We start from the raw sequence: 12,355 nt of genomic DNA, 5'->3' as shown, positions 1-12,355 counted from the left end.
GCATGCCTGTGATCTCAGTATTCAGGAGGCAGAGGCAGGAGGAGTGCCTCAACTTTGAGGCCAGCCTACTGTACGTAGAATTCTAGCCCAGCCAGGGCTACAGTCTAAGACTGTCTCAAACAATTCCCGAGACCAAACAAAAGGAGGAACAAGACACAAGGACAAGGTGGGAAGGCTTTAGACGGTAAAGATCATGTTTCCTTTCTCTCTCCAGCTTTACACACACTGGAGCTTGGATCCCAGGCAGGAAAGACAGATTTGAATATCCTTTCACTGCAGGAGGAAATCTGGCTAGGAGAAGTTTATGAAGCAGCCTGGAGAGGAATCCCTAAAGATGGGTTGGAATTTGAACCAGGGGCTGAGTAGCCATATAAATGTTGGATATTTTTCTCTAATCTTAAACTTCTATTACTCATGAACTCAGCTGGCAGCTATCTCTATGCTTCCACTGTAGGATAGGTATGGAAGGATGCTTATCCCAAACAAGCGCTAGGCAGGGCCAGCAACAGCAGTGTGGGATAAGCCCATCTTCAGGGGCTCGAATGTTTTGATTACAGTGACTCATGGAGAGACCAAGCAGCTCTCTGGGACTATGGTGAGAGAATGAGGAGAGGGAAGATGACTAGAGCAGACCTGGAGACCTTTTGCATTTCACTGAAGACTTCCAGACATCTCTGGAATGGGACCTTAGCAAGTGTGGCTTCTCACGTTCAAATGAGAGATAGAGGTTCAAGCCATTAAGATCGAGTAAGACCTCAGAGAGTGGTCACATGCATGTCTAGTACATTCTGTGTTAAATATAGGGTGAACATTTCAGCAGCTGGAAGCAAAAGCCACTGACAGACGTGAGATTATGCCTCTGAAAAGGCCAGTAGCTCAAGCTTCTGTCTTATACTACTCCAGGAGGCTCCTCCTGGTCAGATCTGAATGGATGATAAAACGTCTAATGTGCACCAGCTATAAGCCCACTGACCACAACTCTTGGAGGGTATGGGCCTGTATGACTTCTGCTAGGAGATGATGGCATCAGAGGGGGACCAGAGTAGTCCCCTCAATGCATCATTAAATACAAACCTTAGGTTGGGTGTGGTGATGCACACCTTTAACCCCAGAGCTCCAGAGGCAGAAGCATGGAGATCTAGGTGAATTTGAGGTCAGTCTGGTCTACCTAACAAGTTCCAGGGTGGTCAGGACTACATAGAGAAACTCTGTCTTTAAAAAAAAAAGTGCTAAACCTTATTTGTCACACATCCAGGGAGACCTTGAAAGCCCCGCACACAGTATAACAAATGGCCTTTAGCTGGCCTGTCACTAAACTCTCCTCTTCCTGTCATAGTCAGAGGGTCTCTCAGAGTTCTCTCATCTGTCAGAGAGGATTGAGACCATCACCCACCCGTGGGACAGAAACTCAGAGTGTATCCTTGCACAGCTAAAACATTGCAATACTTATGAAGAACACACATAGCTAGAGCTAGAGGGGCAGCCCTGGTGAGAACTCTCCTTAAAATGTAACTTAATAAGTAATCAAACATTGAGATTTCCCAATCACAGCATAGAGTTTTCCGTGTGGCCTCAGCATACCACAGACTAGGATAGAACAGGAATCTAAGATCAGTATCTGATAGCAAGACTGGGAAAGGCCCGGGACACATATGTTCCTTTGCTTGTTCTGGCCAAGGCTTTGTATTGGAACAATGATAGCGGAAGATCCATGCTGTGCTGGCTACTTTAAGTGTCAGCTCGATGCAATGTAGAATCAGCTGGGAAGACAGACTCAGTGAGAGGTTTTTCTAGGTCAGGTTGGCCTGCAGGCATTTCCGTGAGGAACTTTCTCAACTGTCTCCTTTTTAGATTTATTTTATTCTAGGTGTCTGAGTGTTTTGCCTGCATGAACCTTGTGTACCACATATATGGTTGATGCCCTCAGAATTCAGAGGAGGATATTGGATCTCCTGGAACTGGAGGGCACATTGTGGGTGTTGGGAATTGAACCCAGGTCCTTTGCAAGATCAACAAATAATCTTTTTATCCTTCCCTTTCCTTCCCTTTCCTTCCCTTTCCCTTCCCTTCCCTTTCCTTTTTCCTTTCCTTTTTCCTTTCCTTTTTCCTTTCCTTTTTCCTTTCCTTTTTCCTTTCCTTTTTCCTTTCCTTTTTCCTTTCCTTTTTCCTTTCCTTTCCTTTCCTTTCCTTTCCTTTCCTTTCCTTTCCTTTCCTTTCCTTTCCTTTCCTTTCCTTTTCTTTCTTTCTTTCTTTCTTTCTTTCTTTCTTTCTTTCTTTCTTTCTTTCTTTCTTTCCCTCCACCACTATAGCTTTCTGTTTTTGTTGTTGTTGTTGTTGAGGCAGGATTTCTCTGTGTAGCCTTGGCTGTCCTGGAACTCACTTTATAAACCAGGTTGGCTTTGAACTCAAAGCTCAGCTTCACTCTGCCTCCTGAGTGCTGGGATTAAAGGTGTGTGCCATCACTACTGCCAGGTACAACAAGTAGTCTTAAATGCTGAGCAATCGGTCTCTCCAGCCCCTTGGGAGATTGCCTTATGTTAATCGATGTGGGAAGAACTGCCCACTGTGGGTGGTACCATCTCCTAGTTAGGGAACCCTGGACAGTGTAGATGAAGAGAGGCAGCAGAGTTCAAATAAGCAGGCATGCATTCATTTTTCTCGGCTCTTGATTGTGGGTGTGTTAAATTCCCGTTGCTTTGACTTCCTTACCATGACAGACTGTAACCTGAGATTGTGAGTTAACATAAAATCTCTTCCTCTAAGTTGATTGGGGGAGGAGGGGGCTGGGTATTTTATCACAGCAACAGAAATAAAACCAAAGCACATTCCATATGCAATTTATACTCAGACAGAGCACCAAAAGAACAGCTCATAAGCAGGCTGAAGGCTCAGGTCGGTAACAATGTTATTTAAAAAGAGGAGGGGCACATTGTGGCTTGATCAGGAAATTGTAATCAAGAGTGGAATGAACTGTTCCTGATGACCAAGGTGTTGTCATCAAAAACCATCAAAGACTCTGCAAACACACACACACACACACACACACACACACACACTCACACTCAGCTTCCTCCTCCTCAACACTCATAGGTATAGGATGCTGTGGTTGACTCTGCAGAATCTACACAGTTTATCGAGTCCAGGCCAGAACTCAGCTCTGTAGCCAACATATCCCTGAAACTAAGGTTTTCTTTCAGTATCGCTCTAGAATAATTTCTTACTAAGCCTTAATAACAAGAGTTGATTGATTCTCAGAGTGTTCATAAGAACTTAGGATCTATGAAACAAAACCAGGCTTCTCAAAGCCCCCCAACTGGCACACATTGGGGGTTTTATCTCAGACTATAAAATGACCTAGACATTGATCATAGTCTTATTAGCATGTGTGCCTTTCTTCAAAGTAAGAAGAAAGGCTAGTAAGTACAACAGACGGAGAAGTCACTCAGGCTTAGTGAGAACCACATAGGTTAGGAATCACAATGTGGACAGGCAAGACCACACACAGCCATCCCTCCTATGGATCCCTGGAAACCCTCCTAGGCCTGAGTTCACCCAGCTTTAGGCTTCCAAATTCTTTTGCCAGGATTCCTTCTAGCTCTGTGAATGCTTGCAGGGTCCAGAGAATACAGTGGGAAGGCTATAGGAGGAAATGAGTGGAGGTGCAAATGAAAGAGACAATGGGGTGGTAACAATTGGCAAGATGGCTCCACACTGGCTTATTGATTGAGTAGTGGGCCACACAGGCATCAGAGGCAGGACATACAGATGCCTTCCCAGGAAGGTCCTGGTTAGAGGAAGGAGGAGGGGGAGGGGCACAGCACGAAAGCACAACAAGCCTTCTGCAGGTGCAAGGCTTGTGGGTCTGCAGCCCAGCCCCAGCCCAGCCTGGCAGTGACTCCACCTCCACAGTCCTCTAAACTCTGTTTCTCCATGTGCAGTGCTCCATGGTTCCCGAGTTCACCCCTTCATCTGTTCCCCACTTTCAAAGCACAGAAGAGCCCCAACTGAGTCACCTCCTAGAGGAGCGGGGCTTCTCTCCTAGAAATGAGCTTGGTTCTTTTCTCCCAGAGTTCCTGCTGCTGTGTTCCTGCTACGAGTTCTGAGAACAGAAGGTTTCCTTTATGTCTCCTCAAAGATCACCTACATGGGTGCTCAAATCCAGGTCTTCTACTCGCTGGAGGGACAATCGTGATACCTTCTCTGAGGTTTTATTTGGCCTATCTTTTGCACCAGTCAGAACTGTCCTACATACAAATGTCTGGTTTGTGGTTGATCCAGAAGAAATGTATTACATGCCATTATATTTTTAAAAACTATCCCCCCCTTTTGTTCTGAATGACAATGGGAAATGTTCTGGCGCTAACTCCTCTGGCCTCTGATCCTCTTCCTGAGTTAGAGGCTGACTGTGTGAGAGCCACAAGAGGCGCGGGTAGCAGCTGATGTTCCCATGTGTCCTTGCATTCCAAGCCCAACCAGTGAGGGTCAAGATGAAAATAACAACTCCGAGTTCGTAGCTGAGGTCAAGGGATGCAGTGAAGCATGGAAGCGTAGTCCCAAGTTCATCCCCACAGCCCAGGAAGGCAGAGGAGGGGACAGGAAAAGGACCTGTCCCTTCCTGTCTGGCTGGGATTATGGGGACTAGAGTCTTACTCCTACTTTCCAGGGCTCAGGGTCTGATGTCACAGCAGGGAGGGTAATTATTCCTAGCCCAGTTTCCTTGGAAGGCTCCGGAGATTCTAGAATAGTTTGGGAAGGATGAAAGAAAGGAGGGCAAAGAGAGTTCCACAGGTCGCAGAAGTTTTCCTAAGCAGCAAATCACCTCTGATGTGACTTTGTTACTGAGGGTGATGGGTCCATTCCTGCAAGGGACTTAGTTCTGACTCCAGCATGTTCTTTTGCCAACCCCTTTCAAGAAAACTCCAGACAGCAAGTGTTTGAGGTCATGGGGCCGAGAGCTGGCAAATGTGCTAACAGGAGCATCAAGTCAAGAGGCAGAGGCAGAAAAGACGGCAATGTGACCTCTTAGGGCGCTGCCAGCTAGGTTGCTGCCCCTTGCCTGAAATGCCCTTAGGACGTGTCCCTTCACATCTGTCTCCTGGTGAGTCTGTATAAATGAGAACCACTCCGCGGACCAGGAGGAAAGCATCCGAGTACAGCCGGGGCAGTGTGCACTTACCTCCATCAGCAGTGGAGAAACCCTGTGGAGACAAAAGCAGGGCAGAGCGTCACTGTGCCTGTGCAGGCATGTCCCACTCCCAGCCCCCAAAACACAGACCCAGAACTTGGCCAGCAGCAGGCAAGACCCAAGCTTACTTTTCTCCTGGGATCGGTGAAGGATTTGATATTCTCAATTTACACAGACTGTCAATCAATTTACTGAGAGATAAATCCAATCATGCAGCAACTCTTCTGAGTCGTGATGAAGATGTACTGTTAGAGGGATCCCATCTTGAATTTCATGTCATATATGTTTGGGGCTTGGGGGTATTTGTTTGTTTTTTGATCATTGAGAATGTGGTCTTGAGAAATTCAGAGCCTCAAGGTCTCTCTGGATGTTACCACATACAGCCATTTATTTTTGCTAGGGGGATTTCCGTGCATTTACACCCTGTATTTTAGGATTCCTGCCCATTTGCTACAATGTTGCCTCTAGGGCTTCCATAAAGGAAAGACTTGAAAGGCAAATTCTAATTAAAGCCACATTAGGTCATCTAATCTGCTTAATAGGAACAGGCCTTGCAATTCTAATGCGTAATTTGAAGACTTTTCAGACACTGGGGAAGTATGGGTGTGGCAACCGCATATAAATGGGATTAATTTAATAGACTTGTCCCCATGCCTCCTAATGAAGACAGGCCACTCTGCAGCAGGAACAGCGCGCCAGTTCCCGGCACTTCTGTCTTCTTTTCAGAGTTCTCTGGCTACCATCTACACCAGTGGTTCACAACTTCTTTGGGGATCCCATATCAGATATCCTGCATATCAGATATTTATTTATGACCGTAACAGTAGCAAAATTATAGTTATGAAGAAGCAACGAAATAATTTTATGGGTGGGTCACGACTGTATTAAAGGGTCTCAGCATTAGGAAGGTTGAGAGCCACTGCCTAGCCTTTCCTAGGGGACCGCCCCTGATTTGGATTAGAGAAACTGCTTTTTTTCTCTTTCTCCTTCACCTTCTGCAAGTCCTTGAAGGATTTCTCCGTCTCCTTCAGTTTCTCCAGGATGATCTGCTCTTTGGCGGATATCTGAGACTCTTCACTTTCGAGCGCTTGTATTTCCTGCTCCAGCCTGGAAGACACACAAACAGAGCACAAGATGCTTTACTGTCCTGCTAGCCACTGGCAAGGGAGCAGCCACCTTTTTGCTGGCGACCTGTAACTTTCATTGTTCGCTACACTGAGAAACCAGGCCAAAGTTTTTCCATTACAGAGTATCCTGTGCATCCAACTTGGTTGCCAGGAAGACACTGATCAAAGGGAAACAATCCAGGGCTGGCTCCGTTGCTTCATGGCCATTGCTCTGGCACCCCAACTACCTTGCTGGTGTGTATATTTCTTATTCAGAGGTGGATTGTGTATACATAGCTCAGGACATACAGTCAGGAGGAAAAAGCTTCATAATCTCCTAGCTATTTCAGAATGACATCTTTTTTCTTTGGATCTCTTCTTTCTGAGGCCAAGGTTACCAGGTCTTCTCTGGGCTCTGGAGGAGAGGTACAAGAAGAACAACCCAACGCAAACCCACCCAAGCCTCTGTGCTTTTTGTCTTATTTTCTCTAATTTCCCTTCTAAGATAATTCACAGAGATGCATGCAGAAGAGTTTTACATCTGCATTCACACCTCTGCACCCCCAGACCCCTCTCCTTTGGATTCTATTTGCAGTCAACCCACACACAGCTTCCCCAGTCCATGGTTGCTAGAGCATTTTCCCTGGTCTTAGCTATTCTGATTGTCTCATCTCATCGGCTTTGTGCAACCTAATCCAGCTTTTGTAGTGATTCATTGAATGTATGTATATTGAGAATGTATGTCCTTCCTCACCTTGTTGGATTTTTAATCCGGGTGGGGAAATTAATAATGCCTGTTGCTATTTGGGGGCCAGGTCATTCTTCTCTACAGGGACTGTTTTGTGCATCATAGAGTGTTTATTAGCATGCCTGGCCTCCACTTGACAGATGCCAATAACATGGGTGCTATCCCTTGAGATATTAGCAGAGTAGAGATGCTGCAGCCTTCTTCCAGGAAGAAAATCAACTCAATAGAAAACTGCTGCTTTAGCATAGGGTAGACTTGATAAGAATGCTGATAAATAGCAGTAATAGGTTAAGAAAGATGAAGGGGTGAGGCTAAGGGTGTCGTTTATTGGTGGAGTATCTGCCCAGCATCTGTCAAGCCTTGGGTTCCATTCATAAGGAACCAGGTATGATGGTAGATGCTTGTAATCTGACACTCAGGAGGCAGAGTCAGAAAGAGTTTGAGGGGACTCTGGGATACTTGAGGTCCTTTCTTAGAACAAAGGAAACAATGAGTGGGGAGGGGAGGTGCAGAAGTTGGAAGTCTCCCCTACAGGTGACTCTTTGGAAACTGAAGGGGCGAGGGCACCTAAGCTGAGCCCTCAAGAATGGCTGGAGAAATGTAGCTCACCAGAGCAAACAGAGAGCCACTGTGTAAGCTAAGCACAAATGGAATGGGGCACGGCAGTGATGGGGGTGGGGGTGGGGGAGGGGTGTCAGGTAGCATGGAGATGTAGGGGCAGGGGTCAGTAGCACAGGGAGACTGGATACTTTGGGGTCCTGTAAGTCACATGTCCATGAGTAGGAGGCATGCCCAGTCCATACCACACTGAGTCACTCAGCAGAGTCCTGCTTACAGGAGCATCGGAAAGAAGAAATAGACAACTTTAAACTTAGGACAGTGAGTTCGAGGGAGGTTATTTTAGTTTTAGACAGTCTCTTTATGCAGCCCTTGTCTGGAACTCTATATAGACCAGGCTAGCCTCTAACTCACAGAGATCTGTCTGCCTTTGCTTTCGCTCCTGCCTCTACCTCCCAAGTATGGGGATTTAAAGCTTGTACCGTCATGCTCTGTGTTTGTTTGTTTTGATAGGGTCTTGCTACTGTAGCCCTGGCTGGCCTTGGATTGATTTATAATCCTCCTCTTAGTGCTGGGATAAATGTTAACGGAGCAGTATTGTAATGACAATTGAGACTGGTCAAATATGTATGTGCATACAATTATATGTATTTATATCATAATATACTCCTGTAATATATCTATATCTATACCTATATCTTAATTATAATTGAAACATAGGCATACATATGTGCATGTATTCATAATTAGGTGTATATCTATCTAATACTATCTAAGGTAGAAAGATTACAAAGAACTTATCCTATCCTTCCACTATGCCCAAATCTGAATAGAAGTGGGCCACTTTTCAATGAGGGTTAAGACTGAAAATAATAGAAAAAGTCAGTCATTGGATAATAAGTTACAGATTATTTTAATTTTGTTTTTTTATAAGTTCTGGCATCTTTTCAACTTAAAAAATACCATGCTTAGGTGTATAGTTCACCATTAGAATGCTTGCTTAGCATATTCGAGGTCCTGGCTTTGATCCCCAGCCAGATATCTCAATCTGTAAAGGTCCTTGCCATCTGGCAACCTGAGTTCAGTCCTTGGGATCCACAGTAGGAAGAGAGAATCAATTTCTGGAAGTTGTCCTCTGACTTTCAAGTGTCCACTGTGACACACATGTCCTACTCCTGGACACACACACACACACACACACACACACACACAGTAAATAAATAAAACTGTAATTAAAAAATATATCACATATTGGGGCTGGAGAGATGGCTCAGGGATTAGGAGCACTGAGTGTTCTTCCAGAGGTCTTAAGTTCAATTCCCAGCAACCACATGGTGGCTCAAAAACCATCTGTAATGGGATCTGATGCCCTTTCTTGATGTGTCTGAAGACTTCAACAATGTACTCATATAAATAAATTTTAAAAATCACATATTACTTATCTAACTAGATTGCCTGATTTAGAGACAATTAACTGCCTTTAAAATACTTCCCAAGACCACATGCTGAGGAAGCAGTGTCCCACAGGCTGTGGGATAAGCAGGGACCAGGGTCTCAGCTTCTTGGTGCCAACTCAAAGGGTTAAACAGTGCCAACAGCTATGTAAATACAAACCCAACATTTACTGGGTGTGTTAAACTGGCAGCAGAAGTAGACACTTCACGGAATTATAAAAACAACCCAAAATTGTGTTAAATATGGCTGACTTAAACAAACAAACAAACAAACAAAAATCCAGGGTAGGGGGTGTGTCCCTATGGAGCTTTCTTTCTGTGAAGCAGCCCCAGGTAGTCGAAAATTCTCTTTGACCTGGTGACCACAGGCTGGCTTGCATCTCCACAGCCTGCCCCTGTTTTAGAGAGCTCGGCTGTGTGGTTCAGCTGCTAAAGATTTGGGTCATGATACTGTGTTGCTTCGTAACTGAGAAGGAAGGGAGAGGGGCAGAGGGAAACAAGGAAACTAAATCTTTTGATACCAACCAGTTTTATCCCAAACAGAATGACTGTAGAGGAGAGGAGTCTGTGTAAGCCTAAGTTTGCCGGATCTAAGAAGCCACGTTTCCTTATTACAAAACAGCTGTGGCTTCGGGCCAGGGGCCTAGGGTACTGGATGACCAGGCCACCACCTCGCTCTTACAAACTTGAGTCTCAGGGTTGGGGAACCTCTCAAGAGGTTAAGCATGCTGTTGTGTTGTTTCATGACCGAAACCTAACTCGGTCTCTGGGTGCCAAGTAGATATTGCTGCGCTAAAAATAAACGGTCAGAAAGTGTAATTTATACAAGGTTAGTCAAGGCTTTATGGGCTGCGTCAGGTACACAACAGCCTCTGACTGGACTTCTTGGTTTCTTCTGAACAGAGAGGAGGCTGTAAGAAGATGTAAGAACACAGCACAGCTGTGGAGAACTAACGCAGGAGAGGAGAAAGGGTCTTATGAAATGTATCCAACCCTCCGGAGCATCCTCATGGAAGAACACAAAGGACCTCTGACTCTATAAATACACTTATCATCCTCTGAGATTTACTCATGCATCCATCTACCTAATGTTATGCAAATATTTTCTCTGTTCCTGGCAAGGTGCTGAGCATCAGAAACAGGAAGATAAATCAAGTACAGAGTCTGCTCATGAAAGCTCTCTGTCACCTACATAACCACACACTGTAAAGCTGGAAAGGGTAATGGGTAAAGAACAACGTGTTGGGGCTGGGTGTGGTAAAACCGCAATTTACCCACACAGCATCCTACCTTCTTTACCTTAATCCCATTTTGCTGGAGAGAGCAATGAGCCTAGATGAAATGTCTCTACCACAGCTTCCACTTAGATGAAGGCAGCCGTGGGTCAGTTTGGGTGAACAACATGTGTATAAAGTTGTGTGTGTGTTGGGGGAGGGGTAGAAACTTCCAGAAAAGCTCAGTAAGAGCAGAAGGAGTGCTGCTTTCAAAGGTACACACCCTGACTTGGCTCTTTTTCTTATAGGTTCCTCATGGGAGAGTGTCACAGCAGGTTCTAGTGGCTGCAGTGACACCCGCTACAAGCTCAGTAACTTTCAATGGAGATTTATCAGCTTACTTTCCCACAGGTCAAACATCTGACATGGGGGGCATCAGTCAAATATCAAAATGTTTGTCAGGGCTGCGTTCCCCTCTAGGGGCTCCAGGAGAGCCTCCATGTCTTCCTCTCTTCCAAGTCCCCCAGGCCATCTGCATTTCCTGGTCCATGGACCTCTCCCTCCATCTTTGAAGTGCATGCCTCATCTCTCTGGCCATTTTTTCTGAGGTCATCCCACCTCTGCTTCTGCTTCAGCCTCTTAGTCTATGTGATGGTTTGGATAGTGCATTCCCTACACGTGAAAATTGTGCTTGGCTCTCACTGTGACAATGTAAATGTAGTAACATTTGTAAAAGGCAGATCCTTCTAGAAGGTGTTGGTCACTGACGGAGCTATCCTTTAGGGAGGTTGATGGAATTCTCTGCCACCCACTGAGTTCCTCTAGCACCGTGTTGTAGACACAGAGAGCCTGACTCTTGAATCCTTATTTCCTGTCCCTCTGTGTGGTTTCTTCCCGCTTGCCTTCACTGTCATCCTCATGCCAACAAGTAGCCAAGCGGAGGCTCTCACCAGAAGCCAGGATAAAGAAAGTAAAAAAACTGGCTCTGGTTTTTGACTTTCAACTTCTGAAACAGTAAAACTCACTTTTCTTTATAAAGTGCCTGTGATATTTTCTCCTAGCTGCAGAAAAAAGATAAATATACATCTCAATTCTCCACTGTTACCTGACTTATCACGGTCACGGATTCAGAGGTTAGGATGCGAACGTCTTTGGGGTTCACTGTTCTGATGGACCTAGGGGATACAGTGCTTGAGGAGCAGGCACCTAGCGCCCATAGAGGCAAGACTGTGGTCAGAACAGCTGAGTGCAGAAAGCCAGAGGCAGCTTGCCACCCAGAAGCCATAATGGAACACCCACGCCACCTCCAGAGTGTCTGCTTCCAGGTTTCTTGTTAGGAGTCGAAGCCACTGTCGTGGCCACAGCTGAATGCGATTTCCTTCTGATAAAAGATGGGGAGAAAACTTGGTTGGGTAGACCGCACATTAGTGAGGCTTTGGAGGGTGCAAACGAGAAACAGACATGCAAGAGAGAGGACACATCTCAGAATATTCTGTCTTCCTACTCACTCAGTGGCCTGTGGCCTCCCGTGGCCTTGGCAGTCAGACTGGGCTCCCTCTAGTTGCATACCACATCATGGTGCTTCAGAGAGGCCCCAACATTCCCGTCCACATCCCAACAACTCCCTGTGGTCTGCCGTTTCTTTTTCCCTCACCTTAAAACACCTGGATTTCAAGACTCTGCTGTGTGTCAGCCTCATTTCAAGACACAAAGAGAGGAGATGGGAAAGGCTGGCCAAGATAGACACTCAGTGATGCTTCCCATGACCCTCTGCTGCATCTTTGCCCTCTGACCTACAGAAGTCAGTACATGTTTCCTTTTTTTCTGAGTGTCTTTCAGTTGAATCCAAAAGAGAACAATTATATTAACAACTTGGTTTCTGGGGTTGGAGAGACGGCTCAGTGCTTAAGAACCTGTATTACCCTGGCAGGGGATCTGAGTTGGTTCCCAGGACCCATAGCAGGTGGGTGACAACCACCTCTAACTCCAGCTCTAAGAGCTTGAACATCCTCTTCTGACCTCTGTGGATAAATACATTCATGTGTACATACCCACAGGTAACACACACACACACACACACACACACACAC

The 12,355-nt window shown here is 45.7% G+C and overlaps 1 protein-coding gene across 2 annotated transcripts in view; it reads right to left on the bottom strand.

The window, feature by feature from the left end:
- The window catches only part of LOC110293507 (paralemmin-2), a 187,044-nt gene that overhangs the window by 61,594 nt on the left and 113,095 nt on the right, over positions 1–12,355 (bottom strand). For both annotated transcript variants that reach the window (XM_029475714.1, XM_029475715.1), the window contains exons 4-5: positions 6,178–6,292; positions 5,177–5,198 (exon numbers count right to left, since the gene is read on the bottom strand). In XM_029475714.1, the coding sequence (XP_029331574.1) occupies positions 5,177–5,198; positions 6,178–6,292 (137 nt within the window). The remainder of the gene's footprint in view (positions 1–5,176; positions 5,199–6,177; positions 6,293–12,355) is intronic.

The sequence above is a fragment of the Mus caroli genome, chromosome 4, assembly GCF_900094665.2.
Source record: "Mus caroli chromosome 4, CAROLI_EIJ_v1.1, whole genome shotgun sequence".
NCBI lineage: Eukaryota > Metazoa > Chordata > Mammalia > Rodentia > Muridae > Mus > Mus caroli.
This window is presented reverse-complemented; position numbering and strand designations above follow the sequence as displayed.